This window comes from Haliaeetus albicilla, chromosome Z (genome assembly GCF_947461875.1).
Source record: "Haliaeetus albicilla chromosome Z, bHalAlb1.1, whole genome shotgun sequence".
In the NCBI taxonomy this organism is placed as follows: domain Eukaryota; kingdom Metazoa; phylum Chordata; class Aves; order Accipitriformes; family Accipitridae; genus Haliaeetus; species Haliaeetus albicilla.
The window spans coordinates 41304876-41330634 of NC_091516.1; the positions used below are offsets into that span (position 1 = coordinate 41304876).

Sequence of the window (25759 nt, forward strand, 5' to 3'; positions counted from 1 at the left end):
CTCTGTTACCCAGATGCCCATCCAGGCCACTAGTTCTCTGATGGTTTGTCTTGTTTGAGTCAAAAGGTCAGTTCATGAGGCAGGCACTTCTGTCCTGCCTTGGTGTTCACAGCCCTCATGGGGACCTGCTCTCAACTGACAGTGTATGAAGCACCGGGGGACTTTGACCTTGGATCTGGGCTTTGCAGAGTTGACATGGCTCATGGTATTGCTTGCTCTGCAGTATGCAGCCTGACACTGCCTAAAGGAAATGAACTGTCAAGACATTTCTCAGAGTTTCCAAATTGGACTATATTTCTGCTGAAATCTGGTGTTTGTGCTTTACTCGTGCCTTTTCTTCCGAAGTGGGTCGTTTGACTTGATTACATATGTAGGCAAAAGCTATCGGAGTTAAGCAGATGTACAACTTTTTGTCTGAGGAAGAAAGTGTGAAGTACTGTACCACATCTGCTCGTGGGAGAGGAACAGCACTGGTTCTGGTAGCTCAAACCTGGGCTGTGTCCAGCAAATAATGCCTTTTTCCCCCTTCCCAAGGGCATCATCTCTAGATACTAGGTTGGTACTCTCTATGGCTGCTTGGTCTGTGGAGAGCCACCAGTGGTGGTAGCTTTTGTGATGTGGAAAATCTGACTGAGGGAACAGGACAGAGTCTTTTAACTGATTTCATGAAGGCTACTGAACCTTCGTCAACTAGTAAAAGCTTCTAGCTCTGCTGACCAGGACAGGGTTTAAGTCATTGGTGGAGAGATGAAGGGTCTATATAGCTTCTTACCAGAATCCTGAGATGTTCCAGTCTCATAAGGTTTGATAAGTTTGCTTTGTTCCCTGTCTAAATAGTGATTTCTTCTCTAGGGGAAAGGTTTTTTAGTCCCCCAAAGAAAGCAAACAGCTGCATTGTTTGCAGAAAGCTGCTTTTGAAGGCTGTTTTATGTTTACTTAGTACAGACACCAGGCATGGGGGTGGGGAATTGATTCTCTGCCGCTTGAGCTTTTTTGCTCTTTAAATCTACAGCTGTAAAAATACATTGCTTTGTATTTAGATGGATTGGGGCTGGAGACTCTTGGCATACCAGCTAATGGGCTTCTCAGCAGCCATTCCACTTCCAAGTAATGGGTAGCACTGATCTAGAAAGAAAGGGTTGGTCAAAGTATGTGTTTCACTGTCAGCGTTTTCAGAGGTTGCCTTGTAACCTAACTTTCTCTTGAGAGTCATTTTCTGAATTGCACACTGAGATGGAATTGCAGCCCTGTAGGTCTGGAGGCTGTGCAGGGTTTCTGCAGTGGGGGGAAATGTCATGTGCAGGGAGCCTTCTGCAAAGGCAGGCAGACCAGGGGACAAGTGTGTGGACCCCTGAGCTTTAACTGTACGGGTGGGTGTTGTGGTTGCTGGTCTGGCTGGGTAGAGAAGGTCCTGACCTGGTGTTAGAACTATGCTAAGAGCAAAGCAGGAATCTCAGGCTCTATCAGAAGGTACATGCAGATTGCTCTGCACCTCCTGCCCATCCTTTCATGTCCAGTGATTCTGCAAACTAAATGAGCTCTTGTGTAAGGGTAAACTTTTCCCTAGGGAGAAACTGGGGTGAAACTCATATCAGAAGATCTGGGGAAGGATTCAGACATCTTTTACTTGATCCCTCCTGTGTGTTTTTTTTGTAAGGAATTGGGAAAACTTGAGGCAGCTGACAAACAGCATGTTAAGTGTGCACAAGTCTGAGCAGCATCTTGGTAGAGCATGCAGGGACCTCTGTATACTGGATCCCTGCTGTTTATTTGCTGGCTAAATACAAAATGGCTTCTTAATCGTTACCTTTTCTTGGCTGGCTGGTTAACTGAATGCTCGTTGCTGTATCTACATGTTGCACAGGGCACATGCCTTGATTCAGGACGTTATTCCAAACACGCATTACTTGTTTTGATTGTAAGGCAGCTCCTTCTGATGATACCTGTTTATTTGTGGTGAGGTCACAGTCTGAGTTTGCACCTGAGTTACTAGACAGCTGCCAGGTTTACCCTGAAGTTCTAGGTAATTTGAGTCTCCCCTGGTGTGCTCTATGTAGTCTAGGTTTTGCAGTTCTGTTGTGTATGTTGATGTGATGCTGAAGCAGAGCTAGACAAAAATAGATTTCTGGGTGATGAAGAGGAGTAAGCCTGATGCCTCTAGGCTTAAAATTGCTGTATATTGGTACCTACCTCTACTGGAAAACTTGCAGTGTTCACACAATGAAGAAATTGGATGTGAAAATTGCGTGTCTTGCACAAAGACCTCTCCAACTAAGTTGCACTATTTGTTGCAGTTGAGGGAATTCTTCCTACTTTCGTGGAGTAAGCACTTTATAAAAGCAAGAGATTGCACTTCAAAAGGATGGGTCCGGTATTGGCAGATATAAGTCCCCATTCTCTTCAGCAGAGCTGTGGTACTTCACATCACAGAAAACTTATGCTATGGTGATGAATTCATGCAGCTTTTCTTACTCTTACAGAGTATTGCTGCTTTAGGCAGTTCTGGGTAAGTGTCAGGAGTGATCACTGATACCTACTGTTGGCTCAAAATTTTACTTAGGTGAGGCACAAAAGCCCGCATTGGGAACTAGCTGGTATTTGTGTGTTTTGGCACTGCAGTGCTAAATGGAAAGTTGGATTTCCCAGCTATGTTGAATTTAACAGACCAGTCTGAAGTGGAGATACAGATGGACCTCAGCTCCAGCTCAGGTGGGAGTGTTGGGTCTATCAGTTTTCTGCATCTCTGGCTTACAATTCTTGCCTATTGTCAGCTGGAAGAACATCTGAAAGGATGCTAACCCATTTTCCTCTGAGATTCTTAGTTTGCAGAGCGTTTTCTGATGCTATTTAACTTGTGTCAGCAGTGAACCAAATACGTCAGCCTGTGTGGATCAAAATCAGAGACAGCTCTAGGCATCAACAAACCTGTATTACCCAGTCTGTAACACATACTGGGACAGAGTATATCTTTGAAGAAGAACTGGGCATCCTTTGAATTCAGGTTTTGTGCTCTTGGTGATTAGTCCAGTGTTAGGCCCTGTCCCCTAGTTTGATGTAGGGACTTCGCTGGTAGTGCCTGTATCTGGGCCAGGTTTTCAGTCTTCAGGCATAGCCCTTACAAATCAGTATTTTTCCTTCATTTGAAACTTGTATCCAGGCAAACTGGCCTTATTTGAAGGCCAGAACATTTGCTTTGTTCCCAGTAAAGTTTAGCTGAACTCCAGAGAGCTGGAGTCCAAGCAGACAGCCACAGCTGAGTCTTCCTGGCTGCACAGGCTTCTGCTGATCAGCTGAGGTGTGTTAGATGATCAAATATGTGCCCTTACCTCACTACAGTTTGCTCGTCCAGTGTGAACCCTACAGCCTTTATAAAGCAGTATTTCTGTGTTCTGGATCCTGTGGACTGACTGTAGTTGCAAGGGACCAGTGTCTGGAATTTTCACTGGCATGGATTAAACCAGCTACCCTGTGATTAGCTCAAACACCCCACAGACTGCCTCAGATTTAATACCCTGCTCAGAGACAGAATAAAGGCACAGGAGTTGGGTATATTTCCATTGATGAGAATGCCAAAGGTCTCTTTGGCTTTCCCTGGGATCCTTCCTGCACTCTTCCTGTGGCCCTTTGTACGTGTGGAAATCGGTATTTAGCTGTAATTGCTGGAAGTGATTGTAGAAGGCTTTGCAGTCCCTTCCTGTCCTCTACTTCTGTATGCCAAACTTGTCCAGTGGCTGCAGGATTGGACTTGGGCAGAAGGGCTTATGTTTTGTGGCACGCTGGAGAACACAGCAAAGCAAATGGAGGTCTGTGACCCACAGACCAGTGTCCTTGTGGAAAAATGCTTGAAAAGAGCACTTCTGGTATTGTGAAAGATTATTGCACCAAGTTAGTGGTCATGGAGTGCTTGTGCACTATGGGAGTAGCAGTCCAGGTTGCTCAGCAGGGTGAGTAAAAGCATTGTTGCCAAGTCCCCTGAATCCAGAGCAGAAATGGGTCAGTGGAGGGGGTACAAAGGAGGGGTCATAATATTCCCTATTAGTTTTGTCTCTGGGTTACACATTAATTGCAGCTTTAAATCTGTAATACTGACATGCAGAGGAGGTACTGCAAAGCCCCCCTGTATCCAAGCATGTAAGCAAAGGTGTGCTCTGGGTCCATAAGCATGCGTGCACAGTCCTCAGCAGCCAGGGTTTGTCCTCTGAGATTGTCTACGAAGGGCAGGTTTTTTCCCCTGCTGTGGATGTGCTATTAGCCTGTCAAGTGTCTTGCTCTGGGAATTCACTATCTAACAGAGAGATGTGCATGCAGCTGAAATATGTTAGTGTCAGGGTGCTCCAACCAGCAGGAAGCAGTGGGCAGGGGAGGAAAGCAATCCTGCCAGATCAGTTGGGCATCCCTTTGTGAAGGAGCATCTGTAGAGGTCATGTCAGTGAATTAGAGCAGCACCTAACAGAAGTTAATGAGTTCATGCTGACTGTACTCTCAGCTGCCTGCGTGCTGACAGGAGGTACAATTTGTAGGGTTTTGTAGGCGTCTGTTATTGTTCTTCTCCCCGCCCCCCCCCCCCCCCCGTACTGGCATTAAGAAACACTGTTGTCCTGTTGGGATACTACAGTGTAATTATCAGTAGAACTCAGTGTAATGGGTTTAATTGTTTTTCTTAGTCACGTTAGGGAAACTTTTTTGTAACACAGACCTATATTATTAGAGACAAGTTTTTAATCTGCAAGTCACTGTAATAATGGAATTTACTTTTCGATGAGACTTGAAGGCCCCAAGTGTTCATTAACACAAAGCTCACATCCAGAATGGCCATTTATCATCTCATCTTACTCCAGTGTAGGACTGGTCAGAGCATTTCCTGAGGAAGTCTTATGTTCCTAGCACACTTGTGGATTTTTGGGAACCTTTTCAATGCAGTTTGCAATCAGGCATGCAACTCTGATTGGGCTAGGGTACTGGTATGTGGGACACTAGAATCAAAAGCATGTGTGTTCCCAGTTTAACAGATGTTGGAGGGAATGGTCGCTCACTGTGTGTTGGATCGGCTGCTAGCTGTCCTGTTAACGCTGAGCCTGTCAACAGAGTGTATTCAAGTACATAAATGAGAATTAATTTGATGTGGATTAACTAAATTCCTGTGTGGACGCTTACTCAGAATGAAACTACTCTTAATCTGAAGTGGCGTCAAACTCAAAAGTAAAGTAAGCTATGCCAAATTAGTTAAACTTCATTAAACCTTTCTTCCAGAATTAATGTGCTATAAGCTCACCTTTCCGTTTTATTGAGTCTTGCTGAAAGTCTGTGTGTACGCAAGCCTATACCATGCTATTATTAATAGCCACCGAAGAGATGAATATGTTTTTTAACCCATTATGCTTTCTCATACTCTTGCAAGGTGCATACTGAATGCAGCTAGTTCACAACAGTAGTGGATGCCAGGTAGCTGCAAGACCTGAACACTGACTCAACAGCAATTTTCCATTCACTTTATCCAAATATGAATGGCTGCAGGGTCATTCTTAGTCACTGACGTTCAAGGAAATGGATGTTTCTCACTCACCTGTTGATAGCATAGCATTTTCTCCTACAAATGGTGGTGTTGACTGGACTTCAAAACAAAGGCTTTCCTAATTTGGCAGCAGGCTTTTCACCATGATAAAAGTAAATATGGAAGGAAGCTTAAAAAAAAAAAGGGTTGAATTGTATGGCTCAGTCTCATTCAGAGGGGTCTCTAAATTGGCTTTCAAAGCCTATGATTTTTTTTTGCTCCTTCTGGGGTGTTCCTGCTCCTGGAATTTTTGGGCAGGAGGAGAGAAAACTGTTGTCCTGCAGGTCTTGCATTCTTTTGTGCCTCAGAGCTCTGAGGTAAGAGACAGTCTAAATCTGAGCTTACTGAGACCTGTGAGACTTGGCTGGAGTGTATGGGGTAAGAAGGCAGCAGTGGGGAGTGCCATGGTGGGCTGCAGGGTTACATGGGGTCACACAGTGTAGCCTCCACCTTCCCCTTTCTTGTTGCCTCTTCTGTTATGACTGACACAGCTTTTCCTTTCCACCTGTTCCCCCCCCCCCCCCCCCCCCAGTTAATGCCCAGCCACATCACCTCTGCTCTGTACTGCCACTGCTGCTGCACAAAAGGAGCTCCTAGGCTTTGCTGAAGGAAGATGGCTTTCTGGACGCAGCTGGGATTGCTGCTATGGAAGAATTTCACCTACAGAAGACGACAGACTGTAAGTATTAGCCGAAGGGGTTTTTGAGGTCTAAGTTGTAGCCCTGTAGCTTGATCTTCAGCAGAACGGGGAAACGTCCTGTATCTTAATGTTTTACCTCTAGTGGTCCCTGGCAGAGCAACTGGGTCTGCCTTTGGAAAGACTGGATTCAAATTGAAGAGAGTGGTGGGTGGACAGAAACCAGAGGGCTCAAAGGTGATCAAGACTTCTGTCCTGAATCCCAGCATGAGAGAGAGTCAGAGTACTGAAATGCTCATGTCAGACCAGGCAGAGAGGGTGTGTGACTGCCATGTGCAGCAAGGAAGATATGAAATGAAAACCTGTGCCATGACCTGCTCAGCTCTGCAGGTAGGGCATTGTCAGACTGCAGGGATGTGTGCTTGAGTCCAAAAGCTTCTGAATGCTGCAGGCTGCAACAACAGCAACAAAATTGTGCCACTTTGTAATGGCAGAAGTGGTGGAGGCAATAGCAGGCATCTGCAATCTCTTTAATCAGGGAGAGAAACCCAAGCCTGTTTTGTAACTTTACAACAGGAGGTGTAGTTTAAGTGACTGGCATGAGAGATGTTCTTACACTGGCTTGGAGACAAATCCAGGCAACTTGGTTTTTCTACCAAGGTGTGTTCTGATTAGTTTAAGTGCTGGCCTCACCATCTGTTAGCCGTGTGGGAATAACCTCTTCAGATAGAAAATATGCAACAAGAGTTTCTTCTTGTGGTGACAGGAGCATGAATCCAGTATGGTGTTCTTAAAATTCTTCTGCCTTTACATTAATGAGACCTCACAGGATGCTGTAACTCCTGCAGACAGCAAAAAGCCATAGAAAACATGCTATTTCCTCTCCAGGGATTTAGGGGATAACTGTGTTGCACAAGGGCATGTCCTGTGTAACAGGTCTGTGCAGAGGATCTGTCCTGTTAAATCTGACCTTGAGGAGGTATGAGTAGGGAATGTGAAGAGAACATGAGTTACTGAGGTGGTGAGTGGAAAGTGGTCTCTCTGATAAGCTTTCTGAACCCTGCAAATGTCAGGCTACTTGCCAGCTGGTTGTGGCTGAGTTGTTTTAGAAACTCAGAGTCACAAGGGAGAGGAGGTGGGGCGAGGCTATCGTACTCACCACTGGAGATGGAGACAGTCTCTGAAGTCTTTGCTCAGGTGTCTGAGGCTTGTTTTCATAGGAGTTGTGTCCAGTGAATTCATAGCTGGAATTAGTCCATTCTTAAATAAAACCAGGCAAAGGGGGCTCATGGCATATTTGACTTTTCCTGTATACCTCTGTGGTTACAGAGCTGCCAGTGATGGCAGGAGTTGCTATGTGATTTGCATGTTTTTTGGCCTTACTCCAGGACCCTTGATCTCCCAGGGCAGGATGCCCAGTTGAGAGACTGTGGGCTCTATCAGCTGCAAGGAGTGAGGCTCTCTGCTCTCTGGATGTATGGGCCAGCATCCTGACCTTGTGAACAGCCTCATAGTTTAGAAGAATGTTGCAATGGAGCTGGGGAAGGTAGTCTCAAAACTGGCTACAGCTCCTAAAAAGGATAGGCTGTTCTTAGCCATTGCCTGTGTAACCTAGGCTCTTAGAGCTGAAAACAGTTTCTTCCTCCTTGCCACTAAGAGATCTTAATCTTGACCTAATCCCAGACTGCCTTTAGCAACTAGGGGAACTCTAGGACATTGATGCATCCTCTGAAGCAATGCTTAAACTGGTTAAGCCAGGAGGAGATTTCAGAGGAGTTAAGTTTTACACTGAGAATGATGGCTTTTTTGTCAGGGTCTTCTGAAAATAATGCATCAGGTTTGAAGGTTACTTGAAGTTGAGTCTAGCATATATGTCCTGTCAAGGTATCTGTAGGCTAGCTTACTGGGCAGTAGAGGTGCATTCGGATCCTTTGGTGATCAGTAGGCTAAGTGTGTGTCAGTGAAAAAGAGCTTCCTGCTTGTAGTTTTGCCATGATCTTGGATCTGCTTAGCTATTTCTTGGTATCTTCTGGCACCTTTTGTATCAGTTTCCCATGAGGTAGCCCAAAGGGCATGAAACTGCTCATAGTCTCTATTCCACACTGATACTATTGGTCAATTCACAATGAAGGCCTGAGACATTGTTTGGTTTTGTGTGGCTCCTGTATCTGTGGGATTTTTCTCATTATGGTTCCCATTTGGGCTTTACATGAAGATGTCAAGAAGGAAAGGCCACTTAACAGAAAATGGCAGAGAAGTAGCAGAATATCTCTTCTTGCCATGCTGTGACCATGGCTGCACATTGATTCATCTATTTGCTTTACTGTTAGGAGACCAGGGTCCTTGAGCTGGGTCTATTGGTGATGGCTCTCTCCCATTTGTACTTAACTGAAGCTGTAGCCCAGAAATAGTTTGATCCTTACCCTTCTTCCCACAAGAAGTGTGGGCTAGCCTTTGCTTCCCACCAAACCGTCTCCTTGGCTGCTGTGAGTTTGGGCTGCCTTGCGAAAGCTGGGTTCAAAGCTCAGCCTGAGTGTGCAATTCAAGTGTTACTTTGTACTGGATAACTTCCAACTGCACTGGAATGGGGGGAAGGAGTTTACAGGGGGAGAGGAGGAAAGAAAAATCATGTTCAGGGGTCACTGTGCAAAAACATTTCTCTCTCCCTGCTGTCTTGCAAATAGGACACCTCAAATTTGCATGGAGAGACTGGTCAGCTGCTTGTAGCTCCCTGCATTGAAACTGGACCATAAAAGTGGGGAGTGTGGTTGGCAGTGAGATGGGGTGATAGTTGGTTAGCTCTTGCTCAACAGATTTCCTGTTGACACAGTGTAGATCTCAATATTTAATCGTACCCTGCATCACCAGCCAACTGGTGTAAATTGGGCTTGCTTTGGGGACTAGCTTCAGTAAAATTAGGAGCAGTTTGTTCTTGGCCAAGTGCTGCCTCTGAATTCACCTGCCATGTGCAAATGGGATGTTCCTCGTTCAACTCCAGATGGAGCAGGGGTAGCAGAGGAGCTGGAGGTTTGAAGATTCATTTAACTGTTTACCAGGCTGCTCTAGTAGTTGCAGGACAAAAGTGGGTGAGGGGACTTGATTTTTCAGTATCTATTTAGTATGAATAGGAGTGAGATGTGTCTCCTTTAGTATCCCTGTGTCTTCCTCTGCAAAGGCCAAAGTGGATGAGAAGTGCTGTCACAGGAAGGTCAGGAAGCAGTAGAGGAAGGAAGCTACTGACCTCTAGGAGCAAAGGAAGAGAATTCAGTTTTTTGTTGAACAGCAGAAGAGGCTGGCCAGGGAGTCCAAACTCTCTGTTGAAATGCTGCTGACACATTGAGCTTGACCCTGTGCAAGCCTCTGGTGCAGCAGTTGCCAGCTGTGTTTCACTAAGTAGCATTTCACTGGCTGCCATGATGCAGCAGTCTTCAGCTGTAAAGGTGCAACTCGGTCAGTCCAAGCTGCATCCCGCCTTTCTCGGTCCTCCCCAAGCCTGTCAATCTGCAAAGTTAGACATGTTGCCTGTGCAGAAGCATACAGCCCACATGTGGTTACCTTCATGATTGTGTAATCTGTAATTAACCATCACCAGGCATGCGAAAGAGGAGCTATGTGTGCAGGAAGCCAGGCTCCCCGTTCAACAACAGGGCCATTCGGGCACTATTGTACCCCCCCAGTGTGGTGTGGCTGGGGCTGATATTTCTCCAAGCAAGCCAGGGCTTGATCTTAAGGGCAGCATTTTGTTGCTGGTTCTGTAGTAGTCGCAGGGCTGCAAGAGGCTTTCTGGCCTCCTTGGTTGCCCTGAGAAGCCTCCACAAGCCCAGCTGACACCACTCTTCCCCAGGCAGTGTAGTAGCAGTCACTTGGGATGCATGCTCCTTGCCTACAGCCAGGGTGGCAGAGGGCCGTGATGCGTGCCAGAGCATGGCCATCGATGCTGGCAGAGGGAATGTCTTGTCCTGGCTTCACAGCCACCTTTCTGTCAACAGGAGGAAGAGTCCTGCTACATCATCCTGGCAGCAGCTGTGAGGGGATCCTGAAAAGGGAAGGAGTAGACAAGTTGTTAGTGTCCTAGGTCTGAGCATCTCTGACCTCTGGGAGCCAGATCACTGTTTAATGCAGAATGAAGCAGGCTGTCACTGTTAGTGGCTTGTGTATGTGCTGCCACTACACTGCTTATTGTGAAAACAGAAACCAAAGATAGTGAGACATCTTCCTGGCATCTTTGTTGGCATGGTGTCAGTGGAGTTTCTCATCCAGTAGTCATACAGTAGGTGCATGAAAAATAACGGGTGGGAAACAGTATCCCAAACTCATCCTGCAGAGGCTGGCACTGTTACCAGGAGTGCCTGGGAGCCTCTGATGCTCAATTGTCATGTCTTTTAGATAGGGTTGCTGTTTGGTTGGATGTCAGCAATTAAGGGTATATGTGAAGAGCCATCCTAGATGGTTTCCTCTGCTGGATGAAGTGGCATTTGTTTTAATGCACTGTTTTTTCGGTGTGAGATTATTTGGAGGTATAGTAATCACCTAGAAGTCTCACCTCAAAGTTTGCACGGAGTGCCTTGTGCTGAGTGTCCAGAGCCTAATTTTAGCTGCTAATGGTGTAACATGGGAAAACACATTTCTGTGTGTGGATTCTCTCTCCCACTGGGATGCAGGTCTTATCCTACCTGGCCTGTAGTAAGAACGATGTAGACATCTTGTTAGAAAAGACAGGGTTTTCCAGGAAAGAAGGGGAAAAGATTTCTCTTTACTTGACTGAGAAAACACTCTGGTTTCCCTCTCCCAAAGGAGGAAAAACATAAGCAGCAACAAAAAGCTTTCAGTTTTTCCTTGTCTCATGGCTTACCTAAAATGCATGTTTGGGCAGCATTTCTGGAGTGGGAAAGGAGGAGTGTGGCTGGTGAAGCTCAAGCCTTGGAAACATCAGCTTGTGTCTCAGAAGCTTCTGTGGGATGTGGTTGATCCCAGTGAATTTTTCTGTGCTTCAATTCTCTGTCTAAAAAAAATGCTCTGCATTTAATAGCAGGCCTTTCTTATATTCTTGTCTTAAATTTTATGTCATTGCCTGACACTCACTGCCTATCTGTAGGTACCCTGGGCCAGTAGGTGCCTACCTTTGGGAACAAACATACATTAGAACAAAACAATAACTGGGTATGAGATTAATCTTAGTAGCTCTGCTTTCCTGATACCAATATACTTCTGCAGCACTGAAACTGAAAGATTTGGCATAGCTATGCACAAGCACAATTTCCCTGCCTGATGTGTTGGGGTAGAAGCTTAATGGTTCACTGTGAGAATGGGATGCAAGTACTTCCCACTACCTCTAAAATATGAGGCCAAAAATTCAGCGCGTTGCTGGGAAGATTCATTGGAAGGTTTCTTTCAGTCAGGGGACAAAAGGAACTCTAAAAGGAAGCCAAAAATAGCCCTTAAGCACATCTAGTTTAGTCCCATAACTGGCATATATCAATAAGAAAAGCCTGTAATTCTTTGCAGATTATCCTCTGAAGCTGGAGGAACAAACTTCCTGGTCCTGGAATGCATAGGCAAAGCAAAGTCAGGCAGTGCTTGCAAAACTGTCCTGGCTTAAAAGTGGATTGTCCTGGAACCTCTGTTATGTCCTGTATTTTGAATATGATGTCTTAATATTTTGTCTTTTATTGTTTCCAGTTCCAGCTGCTGATCGAAGTTGCCTGGCCTCTGTTTATCTTCTTCATCCTGATCTCTGTAAGACTTTCATATCCGCCCTATGAGCAGCATGAATGTAAGTACCAAGCACAGCAGCTGCACCCAGAATGGTTGTTGTTTCGTGGTTAGAACGTAATAATGTAGCTGGCAAGATGCAGAGAGCAGGGGCAGTGGTTGCATACTTCAGTCAGAAATCTTCAGGGAAGTTTTAATGGCACCTTTCCTTCCACCTTGGGGACTGTAGTGTGTTCTGACATGTTAATACTGCTCCAGAACTGTACATTGCTGCTGTTTTTCTTGCCGTTTCTCATTTTTTGCATTTGCATTTATAATGTATTAGCTGAGTATTTGCTGTAAAACTGTGACAAGTCTGCAAAACCCACACAGAACCCAAGTCTTACTTCTCATTGTTGATCTGTATGTGACTTACTATAAAAAGAAAGCAGTGTTCAGATCTGTAAGAAAGCAATCTTGTTTTCAGGCAGTAATGTGGGTTAATGTATCACATACGAAGAGCACAAGAGCACTTCCATTCCTTTTAACCATTAGACTGTCAGCTCTGTATTCAGTAGATTCAGCAGTCATACATTTGTGGGGAAAAACTATTCTACTTTTCTCTTTAACGGGCACATTTCTGCTTTTTCAAAGGAAGCTTATCCTTGCTCTGCAAATGGCAATCTTTAGGCCTTTGTTGGTTGCCATTTGATATAGGAAGCATGACTCGTTTATTAGCAACATGCTTTGTCTTACTGTGATTGGTGACAATCTCATGCTGCAATTAGCTGACTGTGGAAGAGCTCTTTGTTTATCTTTCCTTTGCCTGATTACTGCAGGGTAAGGTTTAAGGGTCAGCACAACATGATTCCGGAGGGCGTTCTGAAGTGCTTCATTCTTAAAATGGATAGAGAACTAGCTCTTACAGCACTTACCCCGTGGTTCTTTGCAGTGGCTGGGGCATTTTGTGCTGCTTGGTAGGCTTTCAAGCTAGCAAGGATCCTTTCAAAGCTGAAGTGTTAATGTTTGCAGTTTCCCGTTACATTTTGGATGCTGCTGGTCCCATGTACTGCTTAACTCACTTGCTACAGTGCTTGGCAGGGTAATTGAAGCTTCCCTAAATTAAATCTCATACTTAGCTGCATGGCATTTGAATTGGCTGTTCTGACTGGATGTACAGTGGCATTAGGAGATGCCTGTAATAAGGACATAGAGCTGAAGAGAAGCAATCAGCAGTCTACTCAGCTGGTGTAAATAGCAGCCTCAATGGTAATTTCTCAGCTGTGGCAGTGCTGTATATAAATTCAAACCTAGCAAGAACTGCCTTTTCATAATGCTGTTTAGATTGGGCTTGTTGGTCACTAGCCTCCTTGTAAATCCTTTGCTCTGGCACCCTGGTGTCACAAGCAGAGTTTTGAGGCTTTCACCTGCAGCCCTTTTTCCTTCCCATTTATGTTGACTGATGTTGTTTTGTCTGCCTGCTCCCTGTGTTGTCGTAAGGAATTGTAGAGTGTAGGGCATGTGGTAGTTTTTTAATTCACTTTTTATGGTTAACTTCTCTCCGTTTTTTGAAAAGCTTCTGAGAACAGGTAACTAAATTTCATTTAAGTGTGGACTGATTTCATTGAATGTTTACTCATATGCTGATGGATGCTGATGTGTTGTATAGTGGAACATTTTTTGCTGAACTGTGAGCAGAGATAGAAAGAAAGAAACCTTGAGTTCACGGTGAACTCTGTGGCAACCCTGTGGATGCCTTAAGGGAAACAGGATTGTTATCTCTAGTGGCAGCACTGTATACTGTTATGAAATCACTTGCAGGTAATGCCCGATGATAGCAGTAACAGAGCTGCATGCAAGTGCTTTGTAGCCTCCAGATAGCCTCGATATTTTAATGTTATAGTCTTTTTCAACAGATCTGATTTTCAGTTCTCTTTTCCTGTTTGAGGAGAAGAACCAAGGACTGGGCTGTTTCTGTGGCCCGACTTTCCAGTCAGGATTTTTTATTTCTAGAAGCCTGGCCTATTGTGAGGAACCTTCTTCTGAAAACACAGGGGAAAATTTTGCTAGCTCTTAAGTGATAGTTAATGGCTTTCATCAGACCAGCCAGAGAAGGCATCTTGGATTGCATTTGAGCGAGATTGCTGACTTGTGTCTTGTAGAGTTTGGCTTTTCTGTTCCTTTAACCCTTTAAGGTATTCAAAATGCACTTCATTTGGGGGAAAAAAAATCTGACAAAAAGTGACTTTAATATCTACTGAAAAGCTAGATGTATGCATCAATGCCACTGAAAACGGTGTGCTGTTACACTGTTTTCTGTGTAACTCACCTGACTTAAAACTGGCAGAATCTGCTTTACTCCATGAGAAACTGCTGTTACATGCCTCACTGTATATAAAAAGTTACCATGAATTCTTATGCACCCTTCCTCTTTTCATACTGCTTTTAGTAGTTTTTTTGAGCTCTTAGCCATGTAAAATAAAAGGCATGGAGGGGAGAGAAGGTGATTCTCTGGGAAATTTTATGAAAAGAATCGGAAAGTCTTGGCATTTTTCCTCTTCCCCCTGCCCCCCCAGCCCCTCAGCCAAGAAGAACAAAAAAGCAGAATGAAACAAAACCCAGAGAGCTCAGGTAAATAGCTTTTCTATTTTAAACAGAGAACTCGGAACAAACAGTCCCCTGCATGCTGGAAACAATGAACCTTCGGTTCCTTCACCTTTCTCCTGGACAGAGTCCTTGGCTTTCTCCAGGGAGGGCTGATAAGCTCCCCATCTTCCTTCAGCCACCTACATTAACCAGCCTTGCTGTAATTCAGCAGCTTCGACCACTCTTCATCCTGGGGTTCTGGTACCTCCATTGTGTCTGGGGAGGTAGGGAGCCAGCCCCCTGTGTGATCGCAGGCATGCTGTGAGGGTGAGGTGGGTACCAGAGGGGAGAATGTGCATCTCGTGGTCAAAGCCTTGAGTAGCTACTTTGAGTAGCTGCGAGAGCTACTGGGGAAGGGGCTTAAAATCTCCTGTGCTCCCCTCCCTAGTGTGGGGGTGAGGAAGTGAGTTTGTTTGCAGAAAGCAGCCTGACAGCTCGTCTGAGGTGCAGGATTACACAAAGGGAAGCCTTTCTTCCTCTGTTGCTGGAGGGAAGGACATTCACAAGTGCCTGAGTGGTGTACTGGTGGAGATTGGCCATGAGTAGTTTTGTTACTGCTTTAACTCTTGACCAGAATGCAGAATGTAAACAGGACACAAAGTCTGAGTTATGTCTTAAGTAGATCTTTAGTAACAATAGTTAGACTTCAGCAAAAAGATTTGAAATATGGCAGGCAGGTGCCTAAATGTTCTAGGAACTCTAAAGTTTTAAGACTGTCTGGAAATCACACTAATATGTGACAGCAATGACATACTTATCTCAGAGAAACCAATGTAGGCACCCACCCCACAATTGCTGACCCTTTGCTTGGTGATTACAGTGTGTGTAATTGAGTTGAGTGGATTTTGAAAACCAAAAGGACTGAATAGAAACATTATGGGTCTTCAGAATGAAGACCCTGACTGGGGCTGTCCGTGTGGCCTCAAGCTGAATCCTTATCTAGTTAAGCATGCAAATCCAGAGAAGCGTGGCCGGTTAAAAGCAGGTGTGTGCATGTGCTCACTACTGCCAGGCTTTGGAGTTGCCTGCTGTTGGGGATTCCTCAGCAAGAAGTACCATATCTGTGTCAGCATGGCCAAAACCAATGCTGTAATGATGAAAGTAGCGAAGAGCTTTTCCTACAGGCTTAACAAGGTGTAGTTTTTCAGTGGAGGAGGCTAGAGCTGTGTGGGGAACTTAATATGAGCTCAGCCCTTCTTAGTGTTGGCAATTTTGCACTCTCATAAGCAATTTGGGGCAGTAACCAGCACAGGATTAGCACTGCCTTTCAAATGCAGTGCTGTGTGGTAGTGGCTTGTATCCTGTGTTTCTGTCTCCTAACTCTTGTGTTTCTGTTCTAGGTCACTTCCCAAACAAAGCTATGCCTTCAGCAGGAACCTTGCCATGGATACAGGGGATCATCTGTAATGCCAACAATCCTTGTTTCCGCTACCCAACTCCTGGGGAAGCCCCTGGCATTGTTGGTAACTTCAATGCCTCCATGTGAGTCTGCCTGCTTTTTCCTCATGTCTGTTCTTGGGGGAATATGTGGAAAAGGGATATTTGGGAGTCATCAGCTAGGTGTGTAACCCTACAGTAATCAGCTAGTTGTGTAACCCTACAGTATTGAGGGTTTTGCTGTTCCTGCCATCACTGAAGTACCAAGCTCTCCAGCTGCCAAGTTCAGAGGGGCTAGCAGAGAGCTGGTATGTGTGCAATATCCCTGAGTCCAAGCAGTTGAAGCTCTTGGTGAATGAAAAGCTCTGCCTGGGTGAGGACTTGTGTCCCTTATCTTATTGGTTGCTCAGAATTTTGCCCATAAAAAGGCAAGGCCTAAGCTCTTTTTTCAGAGACCGTCTTTCCTTGGTTAACAAACTTCTGAGACGGGCAGTGTAGAGTGAGGGGCAGTTGAAGAGCAGGTCTGGGGGATACCCCCTGACATTTGTCATTTAGTACTGCCTAATGTGTTGCAGAAAGCTCAATTTACGGCCAGCTTCCTCATACCCTGCCATGCTTGCTGCATTCATACTGTCAGGGCAGTTACGCTTGATGTGGAGTAAAATGCGTCTGCAACCTGGAGAAGCATTTGAAAGGAGCAAGGGCGTACTTAAATTATTATGCTTCTAAGAGGAAGCAGTTTATAGGCAGCAGGAGGCCCTCTCCATCCCAGTCTTAAATAAACACTTCCAAATTCATGGAGGTTCCCAATGTAACTTTGTTTGACCTTGCATTAGCAGCCATCTTTTATTAGGCTCTTTTGGATTGTCCCAGGGTGGTCACTGAAGAAAGGGCTTATTGTACTGCAGAAGGCAGTGGCATAACTGAAAGGGACTGAACTTTGGAACTGGGATGTAAAACTGTATCTGTGGATGCTGGCTCACAGAGCTGATGACTGCTGTTTGTTTTTGTGTTTTCCTGTCACTAGTGTTTCCCGCCTGTTCTCAGATGCCAAGAGGTTACTCTTGTACAGCCAACAGGACACAAGCATAAAGGATGTCCAGAATGTCCTGGGAAAACTGCGCAAGCTGGGAAACTCCTCTGGCTCAGGTAACGGCATAGTAGAAAGAGCCACCTACATCTGGCATTTCTGGCCTGGTTAATTCCTCATGTGTATAAATTTCTGAAATGTGCCATAATGGGAAAGTGCATGGTTATAATTTACCGCTCATCAAATGCTTTCCAATGCTGCAGAAGTACCTCAAGCCTCTCTTGTGTCAGAGCTTTGTATGCTCTTTAGCTTCTTCGGCAGATGAGAAAAGGGATGGTCTGTAATGCCAAGAATAGCAGCTGTTTTGGATGTGAAATTACAATCCTCAGCCCACTGAAGTCACTTAAAATGCTGACTTTCTCAAAGGAGTTTTATTGTGTCTTTTTGGAAAACACTAATTATTTTGCTATTTTGTCAGTGAAGCGGTGAATGCAATGTAGCTGCAATTTAGCGCTCTACCCCCTGAGCTCCAGAGGGAAGTGCGCTGGAAGAACACAGATGAGGAAAAGCTGATGTTGGCCTCCAGTGTATAAACTCAAAGCTGATTATTATCTGACAATGAAGTCTTCATTTCCGTTCTTGGTTTTTGTGTTTCCATATGACTGTTTAATGTAGGATACTTCATTCTCTGCTATTGTCTGGCAGGATTTTGAATGGCAGGGTCCAAAAGAAAATGTTTTGTCTTGGGGGCTCATGCAGCCCTGTTTGCCATGAAAAATGAGGATCACTCCATTTTTAGCTTGTGCGAGAAGGTCTGATGTGCCTTCCTGTCCCATGCAGATAAATGACTAGTGTGAGATCACACAGGATGCTTGCAGCAGAGGTGGGACATGAAATAGCTCTGCCCAGTCTCAGGAAGTGTGGCGTGTCTCTCATTATTGCCAGGTCTCTCTGACATGGCAACTTGTTAGAGTTTCGTGGGGTACTCTTTAAGATTATTTCTCTTGGCCGCTGTCTTAGTGCTGCATGTGTCTATTGGAAGTGATGGAAAGTAATGGTTTAGAAAGAAATAGAGCAGGGAACACAGCCATCGACTGTCTTTGCCTACAGCCTCTATCCAGGCATGTGGAGCTCTTTGAATGTAGGTGGTATTACAGTGTTTTGTGAAAGTTGTCCCTTGTTTTACAGTTGTGGTGGCTCTTCCTAGCTTTCTTCATTTGAGCATGGCTCAGGCAGGCTTCAGGAAGAAAAATATCTGACCTGGTATGATGTGAATAGTTTTGTGTCTGATGTGTGTCCTGAGCACCCTTCTAAAGCAGAGATGGTGTTTTTACATCCTTTCCTGTGTTGCTCAGTACATTGCAGGTCACTTTGAAATAATCTGTGTTGTTCGTGACAGGTTGGCAGGTGTGCACTGGCTGTATGTACAGACACAAACTGTGCAAGGGATTTGTCTTGGATATATAACCTTCCTCTCCCCTTCAGGACTGTGCAGAATCCTGATGTGATCAGATCTGCAGGTGATACTGTGGTCTACTGACTCTGAGCATTAGTTGATACTTTTTACTTATGTATAAGGGACACCCTTCTTGCTGGGCTCAATATCCGTACCACCGGGCTCCCCTCTTTTTACTCTGAGAGCTGGTTAAGTGGCATTGTCATGCTTTTACCTAAATCTGCAGCAGTTTTAAGAGGGAGAGGATGCAGAGTGAACCCTTTGTGCAGAGATGGACACAAAATGGACACAGCCAAAATGAGTTAAGATTACCATTTCCCAAAGAGAGGTTTAATGCTGTTTTTCATGGACCTCTTCAAACCTGTGGTTTGACTTGATGGTCTTGTGGGAACAAGCTCTCTTTGTCAGAATGATGGATGCTGCTGTTACTGGATTTTACACTTTGTGCCCGCAGTAGTATCTGCAAGTTAATTCTTCTAAAGAGAGTAGATGCTGGTGTTTTGTACTGAAACATGCAATGAACATCAGACACGGACATTTACAAGAAAACTGTCAAACCTATAAGCTGAAGCTCTCATTGCTGGGAAGGTTTGAGGGGGAGGGGTGATACCAAGAAGCATTTTGCATAGGGAGTATTGTACAAGTTGCAAGTCAGAAGGCTCCTGTTTCTCTCTACTATAAAGACTAGCAGACTGACTGCAAAAATAAGCCTCAGACTAGTCATCAAAGATCATATTTCTATAATGAAATATTTCAAATGTGTAATAAAAAAATCAAGCCTCTGTGTCATTAGAATGACAGACTGCCCATTGTTGGTAAGACTTACAGAGAACAAAGCCTGTTTGTCCTTCTCATGATATGCTCATTTACAAAGCCTCCAACTTGAGGGTCCCTGCTGCCCACTCCTTGGCTGCCTGATTCATTCTCTGTCAGCATGCATAAAACAGCATCCTCTAATCTTACAAGTACTTGTGTATTTATGCGTAGCAGTGCTTAGATGCCTGCTTGTGCAGGGAAGGGAACTACAGGTCAACCCTTCAGCTGCTGTTGACAGTGAGGTGTGAGAGATGCTTAAATCCTTCCCTCTGTGGAGTATTTCCTTCAGTGACTCTAGGAACCTAAGACGACAGTAGAATTGGATGTCAGATGTAAGCACGTCTCCAAACCTGAAAGCACTGCCTTTATACATGTATTTCCCCAATTAGCAGGAGGGCTAATTACCTGATGAAAACATCTGTAATACTCTGTTCCAGCTCTGGCCTGGAACTGAAGCCATGTGGATCAGTGGTGCAGAGAGATGCAGCTTTGCAGCTTGTGTTTCCTCAGTGGGCGGGACCGTATGCTCCCTACTGTGTGATGTGGGCTCTGCTGCAGTCTCTGCAGCTCCTTCATGCCCCCTCATGCTGGTGTGATGTCCTGCTTCCACACATGCTTGCCACTGTTGCCTGACAGCTTTGAAACAGGCTTCTGGAGGTGATCTTCCATTACTAGCATACAAATTGGAACTGTGGTATAGATTTTGTTCCAATGCTAGTCATGCAGAGCATGTATGTCTGTATTTGGCTTCAGATATTTGAATGTGTTTAGGGAACATTTGCCAAAGTCCTTTCCCTTCAAGCTTGTTTAAAACAACCCTCACAAACTAACGTTCAAGGTGTGACTATTTGTTGTCTGATCTGAAATTAGGCGTATGTTGAACTCTGGGGAAGGGAGGCTTGCTTAAGATGCCAGGGTGTTTACACAGGTGCCTGCAAGTCAGTGTCTTGGTTGCAGACAAGGTAGGACACTAAGATTTTGTTCAGGCAGTGCTGTGCACTCATGCCAGCGGGCTTTGCATCTCAGTCACTTCTTGATGAGATAGGGGGTAATCCTTCATAACAGGGCTGTATGTCCAGGAGTTTGCGGAATGGCTCCTGTTCTCTGCTGCTCTGAGCTCCAGAAGAGCTCTCCGATGGAGAGAGGGGAAGGTGTTACCAGTAGGAAACAGCCCACCCTTGCTTCATATAACATCTTTTCTGGCCAGGATTAAGTACTAACTGGTGGAGTGAGGGAGTTCAGCACAGGCAGCAATCGTGCTGTATGGGTGCTGCTGTTCTAGGGACACTTTCAGCGAACCCTGAGCGGTGAAATCTACGTGCAGGCACACACATACTTTAACATAATCAATTTTGCAGGGAGGTGCCAGGTGCCCTCTCCTTCCCAGCACTTGTTACATCTCTGTCCAGCAATGTCACCAAGGTCTTCAACACTCATGATAAGGCAGAGTGCAAATCAGAACAGAGAGTCAAAGACCTTGGTGACAGCACATCCAAGAGCATGACATGGCTGCTGGGATTGCCACCTGCAGTAGGTTTGGCTCACTGCTTGCAGGTGCTGGATTTGCAACTGGCCTCAGTGCTGTTTAGCAGAGGATAAAGTGTTTGCAAGAAATAAGCTTGTCTCCTTTTTTAAAAGGTGGAGATACAGCTTGCTGTGGGCTCTAAGGCACGCTTTCTTTTCTTCCTTCTCTCTACAGGGCTCCCAAATACTTTGTTCTGCAGTGCCATGTGGTAATAAATCAAAAGGTAAAATTAAAGCCACCTTCTTTGGTTGTTGCTAACAGTTGCACGTACAAGCCAGTTGAGCTGGTGTTTGCTTCATGGCTCTTAGTTTTCAGTGATCCCAAAGGGCGTGTTTCTAGTTTTCTTGAAGTCAACCCAACTAAACAAAAATGGAGCATTGGAATAGGCAGAGGGAAACAAACATCGCCTAAGAAATTGCATCAGATCTCAGGCTATTATTCCACATGTGCCCTGCCTTTCCCAGTTTGCTGGATTAGTATTGCTCATGGTGTGGGAGAAACATCAGGTGGGTGGCATCCTCTGCTGATGTTGCACACTGCTGCACAGACAGATGTTGAGACTGAAGGAGTTAGCACTGACCAGACAGGCTGCAATTAGTGCTACTTTTATTTAACAGGTAAAGGATGATGGAGGGCTTGGGCTGAAGAGCAGCCTTGGGAGAGGCTTTCTGGTGGTGTGTGTCCTGCTATATGATTATCGGAGTGCTCAGGGAAACAGGATGTTGTGCATTATCTACTCGGTGATGTTAAAGTGATAGCTAACTGCCTCCTCAGTGTCTTCTCCCTAAGAAAAATGACCCCATGCCCTCAAGCTAAGCATTCGCATTGATTCTTATACCTGCCTGCCTCTCCCTAATTAAGCTGGCTTCATCCCTGACTTCCCTCAGGAAGGATCCTGGCAGAAACCAGCTAGGCTAGAATGAGGACTAACAAACCATTATGTCCAGGTGGCCTTCACCCCTGGAAATACCTGCAGACACCAACTGCAGCAGGGCGGCATTCCTGCCATTGCATGGTTGCACGTAAATATACAACTGGGTTGTCTGATGCTTACTCCATAGTGATGTGCAGGTCCTTCCCTTTCCTCTAGCCTGGGGAAGATGTTGCCAAAAATGCTGCCCTTGTGGTATCAGTAGAGAGATCTTGACTTGTAGGGGTGGGTAGGAAGGCTGCTTTACCTTTGTGTTTTCAGTATGGGTTACTTTGCGTTAGCCCTCAGCATAACTCCACAGGGTGTTCCTGGCTGCTGCTGCCTCCCAGCCTGAAGCATCCAGCCAGGAAGGGGGGCCCAGGACTGCGTGGGAACCAGTGTGATTTCTGCTTTGGTCAGGTGCGGTCTGTCAGGATGGAGCAAGTAGAACAAGCAGCCAGTACTGGGTACGTGGATGGCACAAAGCGTTTTGTAGTGTGCCAAGTTGATTGGGCAGTGAGGAGATTCAGGTACACGTGGCAGTTCTCCCACATTTGCCTAATTTCTTCTTCAAATCACTGGGTTGCTGAGCAGCACAGACTTGATTTCTCCCTTTCTCTCTTTTTTTTTTTTTTTTTTTTTTTTTTGGCAAGTGAATGGAAGTTGTGCAGGCAACTGCAGATCTTCTGGAAAAACCTTTCAAAAACATTTTTGGAAGGGCACTTGAATTCCTTTACTACAGGTGGTGGACAAAGTCTGTGTGAACCCAATGGGTCTGTTATTTTTTTCTGTCCTGAACTTGAAACTGGGAGGCTGACAGTCAAGAGATATGCAAAGGTAGAGAAGACTTATGGCAGTGTGGGTCCCAAGTTGTGTGTTGGACTGTTAGGTATGCAGCTTTTATTAGTGCAAATGTTACCACTTTCAATAGAGTCTACCTCTGCTTTCTTTGATGTTTTGAAGCCAAAGATGAGATTAAAGTAGTAAAATGATGATGATAGAGGTATAGGCACAAAGGACTACTGCAGCATTAAATCTATTACCAGGAGAATCATACTTTTTTCCCATGGGGCTGTCCATGAACTTTCAGAGGTTTCTTTGTCTGTAACAGCATTGTTATTACATGACTTTGCTTAGAGGTTGAGATGGGTAAACAGATACAGCATAGTGTGTGTCGCTGTCTTCTGATCCTGCAGAACTGGGCTTTGGTGCCTGGTTTTGGTCCGAACTTCCCTTCTGCTGAGATGCTTTTGAAGTGAGAGGTTTAGAATTATGTCAGCTGGGATTCTAGGTGGATGTGTGTGGATGTGGGAGGAAAGACTGAAATCCCTTTGAAAGTGGAATTGAGAACTCATGCAGTATTAAATCTGGCCTTGCTGTAGTGTCTGCACAATACTAGGTGACAGGAGCTTGAGAAAAACATTTCTGAGAAGTTTATCACAGAAGACTGTATGAACCCTGTTAAAAACACATGAGGAGAATCGCAAGCATTGGTTTCCACTGGTGAAGGGCTGCACTGGCAATTTGGTTACTTTAAGACCAGCTAACCTGATGGTGCCAGCTAATGGTTTAGCTGCATGCGGGGAAGCCAACAGTGCTGATATCTACAATTAGCAGCCCAACTATTCCAGCAGATACCAAATCTTAAAGGGGCCATCTTTATCTTGCTGTTAACTTGTCTAGGTAAAGACACAATGATAAAGAAAACAAGAATTGCTTACTGTGCTTGTCACAGTGTAAGTAATTTTGGCATGTGCTGCAGAAGCAGGACAGTATTAAAAAGTTTTGGGTGCTTTCTCCAGTCTCCTAAAACTCTTCAGCCTGGGCTGTCAACACTGACTTTTATTTTGAACCAGCGACTAGAATGGAGAGTGTTAAATAAATAATTGCAGCTTTCATGCTCTCCTATTATCTCCCTCTTTTTGTATGCAACCTTATCAGTACAGCTTGCTAATACCAGCATTATGTTGCCGAAAGCTTACGCTCAGTGTTCACTTCAATTTGCATTTATTTTCTATGTTTTCCACTCTGACACAATTTCTGGATTTGTTCTCAGTCAATTCTAATCTCAATCTCAATAAATTGCCTGATCTGTGGAAGATTGCATTTGGTCTATTTAAGCTACAGCCTGAGGTTGGTTGAGAGAGTGGGATAGAGACTTTTTACATTGAGCTTGGTGCTAGTGGTTCCCTAGGAAATATGTACCACTGTCATCTGGTGGAAAGTTCAGCTTTGTCAGGGGATTTCCATGGGGGTGACCTCTCATGAGAGTGGTGATTACAAAATTGCCACAGTTGGAAAAAGCCCTGTCCACTTCTGTGTCCGACTTGGTACTGAGGCCAGAGTGCCTAATTCAGATCTGACCTCCCATATCTCTCAAGTTAATTTTCAGCTTTGGAGTCTTCTCCAGTAATAATACATTTCATCTTCAGTGTGCATTATGAACACTTATTACCTAATTTTTACAGCATTCCTGTGAGCTAAATAAACAACTGCCAAGGAACTGGAGGCCTCATTCTGAACACAGTAGGATGTGGCAGTTTTCAGTGAAGTCAGGATGCAATAAAAGGTGGTGGCTTTGAAATATTGTTGATGTTGAATCAAAGTTTGTTTTTACCCAGGATAGAGCACTGCTTGACTGAATTTTTTTGAAAATCCATGGAAGTTTAATTTTTGTAGGCAGCCTTTTTCATGGGAAACATGCTGTTCTATTTAAATATTTTTGGGCATAAAATAAGTGAGTGTTAATGCTAGGATCCTGGCTAAAATCAAACAACGTATTCTACCACCTGTTGCTAAATTTCTTTGCAGCTTCAACAAACTACAACATTCCTCACTTCCAACCCTAGGTTTTGGGGTTGGGGTTTTTTTTTGCTGTTGCTGTGTTTTATCAAGTAGTGGTTGCATCTTGTTTGAGATGCATTTTTAGTTCAGGTTACAGGTTTTATGCTTGTATCATACTTTGTGTATGGGGTCTTTTTTTTCCAAAATTCTGGAAAAATCCTTTGAAATCAAATGGAAAAAGCTGCAGAATAAAAAAAAATTATACATATTTTTATGTATTAACAAAGTGTTCGTGATTAACTGAGTTTGTTAAAACTACATATTGCTTATGCCTGTGTGGCATAAAATCCTCAGGTGATGAAAAATTGGTGTAGCTCTGAAAATTTAGTATGTATGTAGCTCATCTGTTAGCTGAAGACCTTGCCCTAGCTTTTTTTTTTATGCTGACCTGGCAGCACTAAGCTATATGTGGATGAGATTCAGGCTGATCTGACACACATCCTCTGTAAACAGCCAAAGTTTCCTTCCCTTTCTAATTTAGTTTTAGTTTTAAGGGTGGTGCAATAGAAGACCCTTTTAAGGGATTTTAAATAAAGACCCTTTCCTGCAGGGTGGTTTTTAGTTATTTTTTTTTTCCCCTCCCTGAACATTTCCATTCTTCTAAATGTATCTTTTGAGAGGCAAATACTACCTGAGTTAGTCCTTGGATGCCTTTTTGGTTGACACTGGCAGAAGGTTTGCATGACTACAGCTAGCCAGAAATTAATAAGCATAAACTATTACATCTGAGGAGGTCCTTTCCTTGTAGTCTCCATCTATTTTAACAAGTGCAGCTGAAACATAACTGGACTATATCTGAGGCTGACTGAGCATACATATATGCCAGAAGGGGATTTGCTGATGGGACAAAGACAGCTTACTGCAAAGATAGCAATATCTCAAGTGTGCGTGCTTGTTCTGACTTGTGCCAACTAGCTGCTTAGGAACGGAGCACCTGTTGTCTTCAGACGACAAAATGCTGCTTCAGAACAGTAGGAAAAAAGTGCTTTGCCACTTGAGACAAGATGCAGACATGAAGGTGCATTGTCCCAACAACTTTCCTCATAGCAAAGGCACAGCTGTGTGATGATGTGGTCAGCAGCGATCAGATATCTCTGCTCACCTATGTTACTACCCTGCTCTGTTCACATACTTGCACACTGCCCAGCAGGTTGGGAAAAGTGTGCTGTAAAGCCAGAGAACAGAAATCAAGACAATGGAGTAGCCCTTTAAGACCACAAGTGTCTTCACCTACCTGGTTCCTTTTCTTCCTTTTCATGTTATTTGTTGCTGCTAC

General features: G+C 44.6%; 1 protein-coding gene across 6 annotated transcripts in view; it reads left to right on the forward strand.

The window, feature by feature from the left end:
* The window catches only part of ABCA1 (ATP binding cassette subfamily A member 1), a 384145-nt gene that overhangs the window by 10343 nt on the left and 348043 nt on the right, over positions 1-25759 (forward strand). For all 6 annotated transcript variants that reach the window (XR_011323420.1, XM_069777312.1, XM_069777317.1 and 3 more), the window contains 4 exons: positions 6084-6230; positions 11868-11961; positions 15866-16007; positions 16930-17051. Coding sequence is in view for 5 of the 6 variants with exons in the window: in XM_069777312.1 (XP_069633413.1) it covers positions 6165-6230; positions 11868-11961; positions 15866-16007; positions 16930-17051 (424 nt within the window). In the remaining variant the exon portion in view is untranslated. The remainder of the gene's footprint in view (positions 1-6083; positions 6231-11867; positions 11962-15865; positions 16008-16929; positions 17052-25759) is intronic.